The 16,093-nt window shown below is 39.8% G+C and overlaps 2 protein-coding genes across 2 annotated transcripts; both read right to left on the bottom strand.

The window, feature by feature from the left end:
* Positions 1-470: 470 nt before the first annotated feature.
* matn3a (matrilin 3a) lies at positions 471-6,594 on the bottom strand. The gene is made up of 5 exons (XM_054619087.1): positions 6,381-6,594; positions 4,305-4,814; positions 2,276-2,851; positions 982-1,107; positions 471-607 (listed from the first exon to the last, which is right to left on the bottom strand). Exons 1-5 carry the CDS (start codon positions 6,535-6,537, stop codon positions 471-473), a joined length of 1,506 nt encoding a protein of 501 aa, XP_054475062.1. The 5' UTR covers positions 6,538-6,594.
* A 754-nt stretch (positions 6,595-7,348) lies between these two features.
* On the bottom strand, positions 7,349-14,701 carry laptm4a (lysosomal protein transmembrane 4 alpha). Its single transcript, XM_054618827.1, has 7 exons — positions 14,470-14,701; positions 12,767-12,887; positions 11,553-11,629; positions 9,855-9,977; positions 9,113-9,208; positions 8,710-8,808; positions 7,349-8,298 (listed from the first exon to the last, which is right to left on the bottom strand). Exons 1-7 carry the CDS (start codon positions 14,596-14,598, stop codon positions 8,224-8,226), a joined length of 720 nt encoding a protein of 239 aa, XP_054474802.1. The 5' UTR covers positions 14,599-14,701; the 3' UTR covers positions 7,349-8,223.
* Between the last annotated feature and the right edge of the window lie 1,392 nt (positions 14,702-16,093).

Below are 16,093 nucleotides of genomic sequence, written 5' to 3'. Positions count from 1 at the left end.
AGTGCACTACAGTCAGTAACTTGAGGGTTATTGGTTTATGAATCACAGCTTGACACGATCTGTGGTTGAAGTCCATACAGTAGTTATGGGAGGATGGATGATAGGAAACACATGTCCATGTCCAGGAAGTAAGCCAGCGAGCTGTCCCTGCAGAAAGTAAATAAACAAAAGGTCAGAATGTGTTGAGGGTGGGAGGCTTTTACCACAAATCTCCCTCAGAAAAAATAATGTCAGTACCTACCACTGTGTCCAGCCTTAAGCACTGCTTAACATGTTCTCCAGACGCTCTATTCTCCCAGACACATCGGCTAGTGAGATCAGTCAAGGAAACTCATTTGCAAACACATTTACAGTTGCGATTAAATGATGAATACATACATAAAACACACTGCTAAACTATATTACGATTACAATGACAGCAGGTAGATATCATAAGCTTTAGTTTCAGAGAAATCCGCTGCCCGGAATGTTTATAGCAAAATGTCGACAAAAAGGATATGCTTGGCTGTGAGCTGCTGGATGGCAGACTGCGTTTGCTTCTGGAAAGCCAGTCTGGCTTCACATTTACAGGGATCCTCCACCACCACCACCGCCTTCACCTCTTCACCTGGAGAAAGCAAATTTCACATTAGTACAACAGATCATGCAGAAAGTGAAAAAGCACACAAACTACCGCCCACTCTACCTTTTTCCACTGGGATGCAGTTCAAGAACAAACCAAAGCTTGAAAGAACACTTTCCGAAATATTCTACAGTATTAATTTACCATTACTTTTGCCACAACAGTAATGCAATAATAGTGAATTAATTCTACAATATTACCCGATAATTGTCCAACAAATGCTACAGTCAACAGTGAATTATAGAGTCAGGAATTAAGCACCAGTTGGTTGGGATGTTGTGAGGCCCTGCTTTCGAAACCAAACACATTCTGCACATTGCTTTGAAAGATTTGAGACATAGACTTTCTGTTGTTCTTACGTTTCGGGGCACATGTTTTCTTGTCGGCATTCAAGAAATAACCAATCCGGCACTGGCAGTAATATGAGGCATTGCTGTTGACACATATGTGTTCGCAGTCATGTCCCGTGGCACAGGGGTCCAGACCTGGAATAAACCGTGATTAAGGGATGGCGCTGTCAGGATGGCAACGTGGGTACAGTTTCATGCATTATACTAATGGTAGGCATCTTGTGATAGGAAAGGTAGAACTCTGCAGATCCATCAAACCAGTTCATGGCTATCAGTATCTCTTTCTACTGTTGATAAAAGTAAAATAAACTATTTTAACTATTACAGTTGAATCTGATTCAATTTCTCAAATAATCTTTTACTTGCATTGGTTAAAAAAATAATATATGCAAGCTTTTCTTGTGTTTGCATTTGACCACATGTCATTTGTGGTTGAAAACTGGATCCATTCATACACCTTCACCACATCTCAGCCAAGGTAATTTACGAACTGCTTAGGTTCACTGTGTGTTGGACATAACAGGTAAAATCACAGAACCTTGAGGTACAACAGTAATGACAGTTACATGGACATATTATCTCATCGGTACGAGGGGGACAAGACACACATCAGACAGAAACATGGGGACAAATTCACGTTTACAGCAGAGCCTCATTTCTCCAAATCTTAAAGTTCTTGCACAATTAAAATCTAGCAATTCAAATAAATCATTCTGATCAGTAAATTGCTTTAAATTGTGGGAATTTTCACACATTTCCCCAGCAACAATTAGGACTCTTTAGAGCTCATATGGATGTAAACAAGTGCATTATGTGTGAAGGTTTTGCAAATGCCCATATTTTAGTGTATATTTCAGTCATTATTGCATTAGTTCGGATGACATCTATTGAAAAAGTGAGGTTCCACTGTGCATTTAAATCATTTTACATTAAAACGGATAAATTAAAAGCATTACCACAATGATGCTTTGATTACAAACTATTTTCTAACAAGCTCCATTTACATTTTTTTTTTGCTTTAAAATAAAGAAGCTGAAAGTTTAGGGCTGCACAGCCACAATACTTTACACAGGATTAGCATGGCGACTACAAGCAGGTTCTAGTACCGACATCTGCAGTCCATGTGGGGGTTGAGAGCATCTGGTATTTTTCCACATGATTTCAGAGTTTACATTTCACCAATAACACAGTAAATGATCCACAGGCTGCAACAAAACCCCCTTTAGACTGTAGGTGCCCTTTACTGAGAAACTAGAACCTTGGTTAATGGCGGGAAAAGGTCTTGCAGGTCTCTTTGTCCTACCGCACAGGGTCTCCCTGAACTTGGAGGTGAGCTTCTCGATTACACCGTAGGTCTCCACGTAGAAGACGTGGTCCTCCAGAGGGATGCTGGCCATCAGCTGCAGGGAGCGCATGTCAGCTCGGTCGACCCCGACAGCGTAGATCTCGATGCCTGAGGCCCGAGCTGCAGCAGAGACCTCCTCCACCTGGTCTTGGGGTCTCCCGTCTGTCACAATGATGGCCACCTTGGAGATTTTCCTAGACAGAGGCCGGGCTCCGGACTGCTCGGTGAAGGCCTCGTTCACAGCGGTCTTGATGGCGAGGCCCGTCATGGTGCCAGCCGCCAAGGGCTCGATGCGGGAGATGGCTATCTTCATGTTGGGTTTGTTGAAGTGGCTTTTGAGGAGGAACTCAATCTTGACCGTGCTGGCGTAGTTGACCACAGACACTCTGGTGGCGTCGGAGCCAACGTCCAACGTGTCGACCATGTCAGCCAGGAATATCTTCACCTTCTCAAACTCACCAGGACGCACACTGCGAGAGCTGTCAATGATAAAGACCAGGTCCAGGGGACGGCTCCTGCACTGAGAGTCTGTCTCTGGTGATCAACCAAAACCATGGCAGAATTAAACCCATTTCATACAGAAAACCAAGTTCATTATTCAAAAAAACATTCAAGCTTGTTGGTTAAACTGTCACAGTGAGAACAAAACACAGGACACGTTGGGATACACAACAATGTCCACAGGTTAACAAAAGGAAACTGTTGTGCATCACTGCAATGGTAAAATGAAAGCTTGTGTTTTAGGTGAAATTATTTAGTATGCCATAAAACATACTGTATCATTTCCGTCTTTCAATAGTCCATCATAGAATTATCATCGGACATATCCTTTTATTTAATTTCCCTTAATGAAAAGGATGCTCGATGCCCACACATAAAAAGAGACATCACACCTAAAGATAGAGAGATTGTTAGGAGCCCTGCCTGTCCAATCACATTCACATAAACTAAAGTACAATCTGCAGTTCAGCATCAGATCCTTTGTGCTTTTTCAAAGCAAAAAAACTGATTGTTTTACACTGAACCAAACTTTGACCCAATTGCTTAATTTCTTTTCAGAAAATAAAAGATATTTTTCCATGCACACACAAATTTGTGGACACACTTGTTTAAATCTGTTTTAGTGAGCACTTGCAACATTGCCAAGATAATCCATCCACCTGACAGGTGTGGCTTATCAAGCCGTGATAAATATTCATTACACAGGTGTAGCTCAGGCTGGTCTCAATGAAATGGGACTCTTAAATTGTCAGTTTTATCTTGAAAAAAAATATTGGGATGACATGACTGCAGGAGCGATAAAAGCATTTTTTTGGTCAAAGATACAAAAAAAAAAAAAAAAAAAACAACATTGGAGATGGTTCATAGTTGTGAAATAAACGTTCAATTCATGGGCAACAGCTCTGCTGGACATTCCTGCTGTTAGCATGCCAATCGCACGCTCCCTTAAAACTAAACAACATCTGTGACATTTGGTAAAACTGCATATTTTAGAACGGCCTTTTATTGTGATCAGTCACACCTGTGTAATAATGATGCTATTTAATCAGACTCTTGATAAACCAGATCTGTCATGTGTATGGATATTCATGGTAAAGGTGCACATGCTCACCAACACTGATTTAAACTGATTTGTACACTAAATTTGAGAGAAATAGGTATTTTGTATGGATAGAAAAAGTATTAGATCTTTTATTTCAGAAAACAAAAGGGTTGTATTTATATTTTGGTAGAGTATATATATAAAGAAATACATTAGTTTTAGCTCTGTCTTATTTTAAACTTCAAATGCACATTTCCAAGTGGTCTGCTTTTTCTTTAAGTACCTAGACATGGTCTCGTAAATTCAAATACGATGAATAATGACGTCAAAGGAAATGGCAATTCAGTCTGCTTAGAAGGCTACATCAGAATGAAAGAAACAGATCTGACCTGGAAAACATTGAGGATTTGGTTTGGAAAGCAGACCTGACTGTTAATATTCTACCTGTCTCCACAGGACTGATGGTGGTGATGAAGCCGCTTTGGGTACTGACCAGTAGCGTCACAGGAGCGGTGGTCTCCACTGGAGGCACAGTGGTCACCACCACTGGCAGGCTGGTTGTCACCGGTGCCACTGTAGTTGCTGGCAGAGTTGGCTGCACTGTTGGCTCTGGTAGAATGGGAGGGACAGTAGGGGGGAGCACCACAGGGGCTGTTGGTGTAGTTGGGTCTGACTTAGTTGGGCATGGACCTTTCAATTTGTAAGGGAACGGCCCTTTGAGCCTTTGATTGGGATGATGAGCTACTGGTGGATATTGACCTTTGTATATGTGGTGCATTTGCGGAGCCACTGGCCCTTTGAATCTGTTGTGATAGGGCGGAATGGGCACCAAGGGCCTGTGGTAAGTCACTGGAGGAGATAGAGGAACAGGTCGATACACGACCGGTGGAGGGATCCTGGGTGGCTGGTAGTGGTAGAGATACCCTCCTCTATACGTGTAATCACTTCTGTGAACTACAGCGCCACCAGAAAGGAAAAGTGATAGAGAACATTAGTAGGCTGAAAGTAAAGGAAAGATGTGTAAGTTGACATTGACAAGTAAGTTGTAGTTAAATATACATAAACAGACAGACAAATTATTAGTTGAAGCACGAGTGTAAATTCAGCCACCTGGGTTGTTTACAACAAAACTGTAATTTTCTCAACGACCGTCACAATTTCACTTTTCATGCATGTTGTGTTAGAGAAAAGTCTAAGATATTATTGTTATACTGCTGGTTAAATTACATTTGTGAAAAATGAAATATCTAGCCATACTCAACTCTAGCTTTTAATATTTTATCTTAAATTTACAAAAATTACAGAGAATCAAAAAGTCTAAAATAGATTAAAAAAGTCTAATGTGGTAATTACATTTACTCAAATACTAAAGTTAAGTACAGTGATAAAGTACTTGTACTCTACTTAAACATTTCCAGTATACACTACTTCTACATTTGAAAGGGAATTATAGTACTTTTTACTCCTCTAAATTTACTTGACAATTAGGTATATAGGTAATAGGTATTAGTAAGGCTACTTAGCAAAAATAAAAAATGTCCACACCGAACCTATGATGACCTTAACCAACCGCTACAAAAAATACTTCTTACACATACTGCAAAATAAACTGTATAATAATCGGCACTGAAGGGGGCTATTTTTTTCTGATATGGGTGCTTTTTACTTGCTTATAAGACTTTTACTTAAGTACATCTTTGAATGCAGGACTTTTACTTGTTATAGTGTTTTTCAGAGGTGAAAGAAGTATTCCGATCTTGTAGCAATACATCAATGCAAAAATACTCCATTACATGTAAATTACTTACTTAAGTAAAAGTATGATTGGCAAAATGTACTTACAGTAATAAAGTTAAAGTACTTGTACTGCAGAATGGCCCCTGCAATTGATCCGCTATATGACATCCTTGGATTGAACATAATATGGATCAATGTGCAAGTAGTATTCTACTGTTGCAGCTGGTCCAAGTTTTCTAACTCATTTATATACTGTTAGGTTTAGTCAGTTCTCAACGTAGAGTTTGGGCCCCTTCAAAAGCTCATAAGATCTAAATCTGGGAGGTTGTGCGATGATTATTGGGAGAAAACAAAGAGACAACAAAGAGACATAAATAATAAATTGTTTTCGTTTTTTCTTACTTATATTTTGGGTGGATTTTTGAGCCTAAAACTGATTTTTAGCAATGCATTGAATTTAATAAGCTTATCATATCATTTTTTAAACTTCATTTTAAAAGTAACCACAGCAGTCAAACAAAACAAAAAAAATGGAGTAAAAAGTACATAAATCTCATTGAAAAGTAGTGAAGTATAAAGTACCGTAAGCTTACCGGCACCTCCCAACTGTACTTAGGATAAATAGTCAATTAAGTTAATTTCTTTCCACCGGTGGTGTATTTATAGTGCTATAACGCTTCTGTTACTTTAGTAAAATAAACTTCATCCACCGCTCTCACCAACTATTCCTAACTGTCTTTCATTATAAAGTAAAGCACTAATGAAAGTTCCAGTATAACTTACTTGCTGGATTCAGGGTCCTGAACGGAGGTCGACCAATGTTTCTGGTTTGAGCGTAGCTTTGTGCGGCGACCGTGTGAGGATCCACCGCATCGAGGTGATAAGTGGCCAGAACATCAGACAGCAGCAGCGACAGGACGCTCCAGAGGAAAGACTTCATCCTGATCTTCACGTGGAGTCCAGCGGTGTCTGTCCGCTGCCTGCTCTCCGTCTCTGAGGGTCCTGCTGCGGTCTGACCGCCTCCACGAATGAGGGGGGTCTGAGTCCCAGACGTCAACCCGTCCGTCCAATCCAGAGGTGGGACATGACCTCCAGGACACCGTGAGAGACGGTATAGAAAAAGGACTTCTGTCCTTCCTGCAACGTGTGTAGGAGACCTCAACAGTACCAGTTATATGGATGTGGTTTGACCCCTCTGCAACTTTAGGGTCATTTACATATAAAGGCCACGAGACACCCAAACGCACCACTTTATACTGCCAAAATTGTAGCATTTTTTTTTTTTTTTAATTACATTTGAATTACATTGATTACATTTTTCATATGTTGAGTGAAGTATTCAATAATAAAACATAAATAATTAAAATATTATGGTTTGGGTTAAGGGGTTAAAGGTAGTAGTCACAAGTTGTTGGATGAGCTTTCAATATGGTTCAAGCAACACTTGGTGAAATTCTAGTTAATCAATTATGGTATAAGGTCAAATAAAAAATGTAAACAAATATCGAAGATCCATGCTATGTTGAAAACGGGGATTTAATAAAAACCAAATTCAAAACAAATGGTTAACCATTTTTGTTGAATATTTCCATGACAACTGTACAGACGCAACCTGCTGCTGAACATTATGTGTTATAACTGAAAGCTCCACTAGAAGTGCCGGTGATTGGGTTTCTCTCTCTTGAATTTACTTTCGGCATTCTTGGCACGAACAAAAAAAAAAAAAAAAAAAAGAGTCATGAAGACATAGATGTTCTGAAACGTTTATTGAAGTCAAATGTATTTCCACTAGGATAAAATCATATTACCAATAAAATAATGGAGAGGTTGTTGATAAGCATGCGACTACTAATGTTCACAAGACTCGCTGTTTGCTCCAGACCTCAGGTGAAAAAGAAGCAGAGAAAATCATCCATCATCAATGCCTCCGCTCTCTCTCTCTCTCGATCTGTCTTGTCTCTCAGTCTCAACTGGGAAACTATTCACTTGCTTCGCTAACACATCAGGGCAGCAGAAAGTTACAAAAATGTCAAGGGTGGTGGTGAACTGAACCACAGCAAAGCTAAATAAATAACGGACGAAAAAGTGCTACAGATTCCATTCAAGACTGAGATGGAATAGCCTAGATATTAATTATTAGGGGGGGAAAAAGTAACACAATTCAACAATAAAAGCTATAATAAGAGGATTGTCATAATAGTTTTTTTACACTTCATATATCAATCTATAGATAGGATGGTGCTGGATTGATGATAGCATTTCAAGCAATGTAATTTTCACATGTATCCCTTTTACTAAGACATAAAAAGGCCAGAGGGGTGGGAGGGAGGGGGAGGCTGGTAACTTCCGTTGCTTTTCAAAGATCACATTCATGTATTTATTTCTCACAGATTTCTTTCTTTCCCACCTTTCTCCTCTCACACCTCCAGGGTGCTCTATAGACGCTCTGTAGAAATACAGAGGGTAGGGTTGGACAAACATTGTCAGTGGCCTTACACATACACAGTAGGAAGGTGTTCAGAAGGAGTTAGTGAGGAAAGGTAGGAATGCATATGGTGGTGTGTGTGCATGTGTGTGTGTGTGTGTGTGTGTGTGTTTGTGTGTGTTTTGGCAACAGGGCTGGTGCTTAAGCAGGCATGTAAGGGGGAGGTGGCTCCTTCTCTGGCATCTTCATTGCCATCTCATAAGTGGGCAGGATGTACTGGAGAAGAATAAAATAAAACAAAACATTAAATAAACATAGGCCTATACCTACACTACTATGGAGGCGGCTGTATAATAAGACTGCATGTCGTGTGTCACATCATGAGTGCAGCATTTCAGTCCAAGATTATTATTTTTTTTTTAAACTGATGAGCTGTAAATTGTGCATTATAAACATTTCCTAATGTAGCAATTTATGTTTTTTTCCCTGACATGGTAAACACTTATGAACAGATACTGGTGTCCTCTTGTAGCTTCTCAGACAACCAACATGGTGATGGTATGCCACCTGCTGGTTTACTGTGAGCATTACATATTGCTGCATCTGATAAGTGTATTTTTATGACAGGAGATACTACTCATAAAAGTAATAACGGTCAATCAGGGAGTATTTAGCAGCGTTACACACCTGGGGAGGGGTCTCGAAGGCCGGGTAGACAGCAATCTCTGGCATGTTCCTGTTGTTGATGTACTTGTAGCAGTTCCACACACAGTTGATCAGGTAAGACTGGAGAGCAAATACAAGATCACATTTTGAATGTTATTGTTTCATCTGGCTGTGTGACTCCACAGACTAGCACTTTCAATCCTTTAACTCGTTTAACCACAATGTCTCTTTACTTATAACAGGACAGAGCCAGCGTTGTTGCTAGCTGTGTTAACCATGTCTTTAACTCAGCCTTTTTCTGAATCCACTGATATGAAACCATATACAGTGCATTTTCATATTATTTTACTTTACAATGATATTAATCAAATGAACAAACACACTCTATAAGCCAGATTTAACTGTGAATAACCAATAATATTACCTTGAGGATGATAAGGAAGGCAAAGAAGACCAGCACAAAGAGCAGCAGGCAGCTGGAGTCCATAGAGAGGAGGTTATCCTTGTATGGGAAATCCGGCTGAGGAAGACAAGAACAGACGTCAGATAATCAATAAGACCTTTTTTTAACTTATTCAACCCACATCACCTTCAACTCTACCACGCAATCAATAGAAAAAAGTAACCTTACAAAATGTTGAGGCTGTTCAAACAAAAAAAATGTTAAAACGGTAGGACTTTTTCAGAAATTAAAAGAAAAAAATAGGTCAAGTGTTTCTCTATAAAAAATCAAGTTACACAAAATACGATTGCAGTTTAAACAGACTAGCTTATCCGTTAACAGTTTTCCTAATTACTTTTAGGGACCAACTTGACAGCAGCATCGTCTGCAGGTCATTTGATTTTCTCGGTTTTCTCCTCACTTTCTATGAAAGTGGAATCATGTTCTTAACTGTCAACAGTGTCCTCTTGCAGATAACTGTTCAGGTAAAAATTTAAGATTGCCATAAAACATTTTAAAACTTTCTCCTTTCCATAAACCTTAGTATTTTTTGGTAAAAAATGTTTAAAATTAGAACAATTAGGCTTAATTCTTAACATTATCTTTTTGTTGTCATTATCCTCCATTGTAAAATAAACATGGGAGCGGTAGTGCGACTGACTCCTAATGTCTACAGGATAAAACAGTTTGGGCTGGTGAGACTGGAGGGACTGTTTGCACTGACCAGCTGGTCCAGGTAGTCCTTGATCCTGGGTAGGTAGGTGAGAGAACTGATGGCCACCAAGCAGCTCAGAGCAAAGTCAAACAGCTGATAGCAGAAAAACGGGATGAGCCAGCCGTCACGATGCTGAAGAAAACGATTAGAGGTGGAGAAAAGTCATGTTGTGAACTTCCTGATAAATTAGGCAGATCGTGTTTGAGGTCAATGTGTACAGGGATCATGTTGCATTTTTTACAACCTTATATCCACACCCTTGTCCTAGATTAACTTTAAAACAGATCTGTATCCAGTAGGTAGGCTCTACTGCCCTCTGTAAACTCTACACATGAGGATTCATTCACAGCCTGAGCAGCGTACATAAACACTACAGTTTTTAATGTTTTAAAGTAGAAATGCACCAATACCGATGTCGCCTCAAACAGCTGGATTTGCTATCTGTGACAACAGGCCGATCTGGTATTAAATACTATTACTTTAAATCAAAACCATTCAGTACATATGTATATATTTTCTAAATGTTGTTTACAAAGTAAGGTACGCAATCTTTAAGTCAAGCCTGATGTTGCCATACATATAAAAACGAAGAGCCCTTCATTTAGAATAGGTACTCTGTATCAGCTGATAAAGCCTACGTATCACGTTCGGTGTCAGGAGTAAAAAAGTTGAACAGGTTCATCCCTATTTAATAGTCTGTTACTGTGATTCTAACATTGGTTTTCTTGGCTCAAATAAAAAAAGTTTCCTAAACCGAAATACTTTTTCCTTCGGCTCAGGCTGTGGCTGCATCATCAGCTGTGGCTTGGGGTAAATTAAGGGAGCCTGCCTTAAAGAGACAGGGAGTGCTGACATTGTAACTATGTATATCAACACATACACTTATTGTAACACAAACACACACACACACACACACACATATATACATATATATATATATATATATATATATATATATATATATATATAGAGAGAGAGATAGAGAGAGAGAGAGAGAGAGTTGAGAAAGGTTGAAAATTAGCAACGTGGTCCAATGACTAGACTACAAAACAAGAATCTCTACAGGCATTCTGGGTGTATACTTCTACGTCACTCTCCAATCCTTCATTATGAAGCAAAGTACTGAATACCTTTGGTATGCTATGATCATGGTTCAAACGTTTAGGGTATTCAATTAGGAAACTACAGCTCTGCACCGCCACACTGTATCTGGAAAAGGGTTTCTACTACTGTTGTCTCAGGGCTTGTATTTGCACGGCTAAAGCATAACTCTTGCACAGACTGCCGGCATGAACAGACTGCCGAGCCTGCAGATGTGCGTCACACTTTAACCGTGCAGTCATCACAACTAGGAGATTAATTCAGGGCCACGTCAAAAGGCTATCAAACCTGTCCGTCTGGATGCCATCAGGCAGGCCTGTGAGGTAAAGATGACAGGCAGTAAGAACAAAGCATCGTGCGCTGTACTCCTACTGCATCAGGATTCTTTTGAACATCCAGCTAAAATGCACTGGAGTTAAAAAACAAAACATCTTGCTTACCTCTGAACTCTGGTGCTATTGATATATAACTTGAGAGCACTGTTTTTTTTGTTTTTTTTCATGCACATTCTAGGATTACATATTAGCATAAGAAACCATGACAGTGCTTTAAATGAAATGAATGCTGTCAAAAGACAGTTAAAAAAAAGGCACATCATCCACTTACAGTAATGGCTCCATACACCATCATGGCACTGATGGTGAGCATCAGCAGAGAGATGGCAAATCCAACACAGGCATTCTCTGTGTGAGAAAAAGTGAGAATAAATACATCAATCCACCAAATGCAGGGAATGATTCATTACAATTTTAGTTATGGTATTTAGCTTTCGCCTTTATCATAAATGTGTATATCAGTGAGTGAATAATCTCCTGCTGTCTTTGAAGCAGCAGTGATTTGCATACAGTGTAAGTGAACAGTCTCCAGGGCTTCTAACTCTGTTTTAAAGGCCAGCTTTGGGGAGCATTAAGCCTCTCCCTCTCACCGGCGTAGTGTCTGGAAATACACAATGAAACTCAGCCTGGGATAATTAAAAAGGTCTGCCTTTCATATCCTCATTTCTCTCCATCACTCAGTCTCTCCTTCCTCAAACTCTTCTGCCTGTTGGACTAGATAAAGATTATGCTGGTGAGAAAGCTCCAACAGCACTGCGGCCCGATGACATTTCTTTGTTATTTAGCTCAAACATAACGACTTAAATATCAATGTATGAAACTGTCAGAGGACTCTCTGGAACTAGTATTAAAGTTATAGAGAACAAATTCACCTAGGCTTAAACTAGGAGGGGGGGTCAACCATGCCACCACCGTTGTTTCTCTTCCTCTCCAGCTGAGTCACCGTTTCAGAAAAATCAAGAGGCCTTCCCCAAGCCAAATCAACAAAACAACCACCAGCTAGAAAGAGAAGTACTCTGGTGGTCTGGCCAGCCCTGCCCTTGCACATATAAATACAAGCACCTAGGACTAACATAAATCCTTACATTTAAATACAAAAGAAACAACAACAGTGACACCACACCAATACCAACATTCAGTTGGTTCAGTGTACATAGAGCAGCAGTGTTCTGTAGTCCTCATAAGTTGTTTTGTTTTGCAGTCAGTGGGGAGTTTTTTGCTCCCTGTGGAAGATGAATCACACGTCTAACCTCAGCACAGCAGCAGCTCATCTGTTAGCAGCTACACACTCCTAAATCCAGTGCAGATAATGTTCATTTAGTGATGTTTCAGTGGGAAAGCCATCTTCACTTGGACACAGAGGAATTAAAAGGCCCACCATGACAGGATGTGTTTCATTTGTTATTGCGGTATAAACAAAAAAGAAAATGTTTTATAATGCAGTTTGTTAGCCCATGTAATTGTCATGTATACTTCATTGCTTACCAGACATCCTGTCGGAGGCAAAGTAATGGTCGATGACCTCATACTGCAAGTCAATGGTGGGCACGTTCTCTGGGTGGGTCACAGCTACAGTCAGCAGGATGCCCATCAACAGATTGACAACCTGAGGAGAGGAAGGAAGAAAGAAAGTTTATAAAAAGAAGCAGTACTTTTGCTCGTCTTAAGAGTAATACTTAAGTTGTTTCACTCACATAATTAACAACATTTTTGGAATATGTTTTAGATTGAATTCCTCCCTTACATTTAGCCATTGGTTTCAGTTCATATTAATATTGTGGGGAAGCCAACTTGCCGAGGCATTGGTGAGACAAGAAACATTACAGTGAACAATTGATCACCCTCCTGTGTCACTTTGTGAGGAGGAACCATTTAAGGACTCAAGGACGCTCCAGCATTCAAGCCGCTGAGAGGCATTGGATTCATAAGATACCGGGTGTTGCAGGAAAAAGCAACTGAAGTCAAAATAAAAATTCTTCAGGATGCAGGAAATAATGCGATGACGCTCAAAAATACTCTTTCATTTAGAAACTAGTTTTTAAAAGGGTGGAACTAAAAATGAATGATGAAACATAACATTGTCGTCAGGTTTTTCAATAAATTCAACATTTTAACAAAAACTTAATTATTGATTATTTAGGTGAAGGAAGCACATTGTCAAAATGTTCAATTACTGCTTACACTTTTACATTTTTTTTAGTTTTTAATCCAATTAACCTTTTTTAAGTTATTATATCAGCACACCAGAGCACACACACTGTTGGCCTGTTGCTGCCAACATGCACAACATTGCTTGTTACTCCAAAAGTGACCACTTTTGTCGATCCCTAACTTTAATGCCATTTTGGGGTTTCCCTGTGTTGTAAATCTTCGTGGAAGCAGTGATTTCGTAGGATTGGAGCGACATGGCGTGTTTTCATGTGTCAGGTACTGTCCAAAAGTCAGCAGAGGACTTTGAAAACCAAAACCAGAAACATCTGTTGCGTGACGTGGTAAACGAGATGGGATTAATCCAACTATGAGCTGAATTATAGCCAACGTGAACAAACATATGAAATGCAGTATCTTGATTTCAACTTCAAATACAATCTGCATCATACGTTGAACGCGATTATAAGCTAGATGTAGACAGGTCGCGTTGCTGTGGATTCCTTCACCATCACGCTTGTTGTGATACGTGGTGAGCTACGTTAGCGAGTCAGCGGAATGTCGGCTAGCTCGCTAACCGTTAAACACGTTCCAAACGTTCAGAACCCGGATGCTGACAACTGGCGAGATTCTAAAGCCGTTATTTGTTGCCATGGTATTGGCGAGAGATTCTAAAGCCGTTATTTGTTGCCATGGTATTGGCGAGAGATTCTAAAGCCGTTATTTGTTGCCATGGTTTTGGTCTACTAGCCGCGTGTTCATGGTTGCGCGAATTGTATCGACAGGAACACTTAAGCTAGCTAATCTAGCCTGAAATGAAAGCATGCTAACGTTAAGGCTAGCGTCCTGTCAACGGATAATAATTAGTGGAAAGTGGCGCTTAGCTAAATTTGAAGTTGCTGATAACAATCATCATAACTATATCAACCTATAATGGTTGATATACATCATGTATCTCAGCACTTAAAGGACTTTAACACAGTTGATAGGCAGCGCTAGCTAGCATTAGCTTACTTAGCTCCATCGACCATTTTACGTACCATGTACCATGTCCCCAGGATGATGGTCCCCGTCCGGACGTGGCAGCATCCGCAGCATCTGGTGGTGTACAATCTGTCTCGACTGGGTTTAAAGTGATGCATGTCCTCCACGAGCGTAGGAAGAAACATCGGGAGAGCTTGTCGTGGAGGAGAAACAATCTTGTCAGCATCAACAGTGAGCGAAAAAACGGGAGGAACGCCCACCACTTCCTACACCAGGGATAAAAACAAACGCTCTGACGGGCACGGGGGGGCGGGGACTAGAGGGTTACTTTTGACTGACAGGAGTGTGAACCAATGGCCGTGAAGACATTCCGAGTAGAACCAAGATGCCACGATGGAACTAAATTGAAATACTGTCCAATTACATTACATCACATCACATCACATCACATCACATTACAGTCATTTAGCAGACGCTTTTATCCAAAGAGACTTGGCGTAGTGGAGAGCAAGGTAGTTCTCCAATCAGAGGGTCGGTGGTTCGATACCCGGCTTCGGCAGTCGATGTGTCCTTGGGCAAGACACTTAACCCCAAGTTGCTCCCGAAGGCGGTGTGGACTGGATGATGAGTCTGTCAGTGTGTGAATGGGTGAATGATATGTAATATACTACTGATTGTAAGTCGCTTTGGATAAAAGCGTCTGCTAAATGACTGTAATGTAATGTAATAAGTGTATTCAACATAGGTATTCAAGAGAACTACTAGTCACCAGAAGTCATAAGTGCATCTCCTTTCTTAAACAAGCATCTAAAAGCATAAACCAGAGCAAAAGTACAGTGCAGAAACAAACTAATATCCATTTACATTCAGCTTCCTATAAAGGTATGGCTGGATTACCAGCCGGGAAAAGCAGTATATTGCTACGGGTACCAGTTCTTCAGGTGGATTTATGGGGCAATAAGTTTGCAATAATTAAATATAAGATAAAATAAGATAAGATAATCCTTTATTAGTCCTGCAGCGGGGAAATTTACAGGATTACAGCAGCACAGAGGATAGTGCAAACAAGAGACATAGTAAAAAAAAAAACAAGATCAAAAATAAGTATTATAAATAAGCAAATGAGCAATAAAAAAACAGTAAAAAACAGTAAAGAATCCACAGTAACTGAAATATTATATAGACAGAAACTATTATAACTACTGTATTGCACAGTGTATTAGTGTATTAGCGTCATGTGGTCTACTCAATACCCTAATACACTGTGCAATACAATAGTTCTAATAGTTTCTATGTGCAAATGTGTTCAATACTGCAAATTGAACACATTGTTCAATGTTCAATACTGCAAATGCGTTCAATACTGCTAATGAAAATATCAAAGCAACACTTGCATTATTTACCTAATCGTGAGACCCCATTTTATGGAAGGGGCCACGAGGTAAAACCATGCATTTACTTAATCACATTACTGCAAAGTTATTAGTAATTACTTACTAATACTTATACAACAATGTATGAGGAGTGGGAGGAACAGATGCTGGGTCAGTAGGGGCCCACAGCTCATTATTGCCCTGTGGCCCCTTGTGAGTTTGATAATAGATAATAAACCATTTTCACATATCATCACTCGTCAACAATTAAATTAGCTCTGTGATAGCAGATCGATTACTGAAAAAA

Source organism: Anoplopoma fimbria, chromosome 18 (assembly GCF_027596085.1).
Source record: "Anoplopoma fimbria isolate UVic2021 breed Golden Eagle Sablefish chromosome 18, Afim_UVic_2022, whole genome shotgun sequence".
Lineage (NCBI taxonomy): Eukaryota > Metazoa > Chordata > Actinopteri > Perciformes > Anoplopomatidae > Anoplopoma > Anoplopoma fimbria.
The sequence above is the reverse complement of the archived record's forward strand: the minus strand, read 5'-3'. Positions and strand labels throughout refer to the sequence as shown.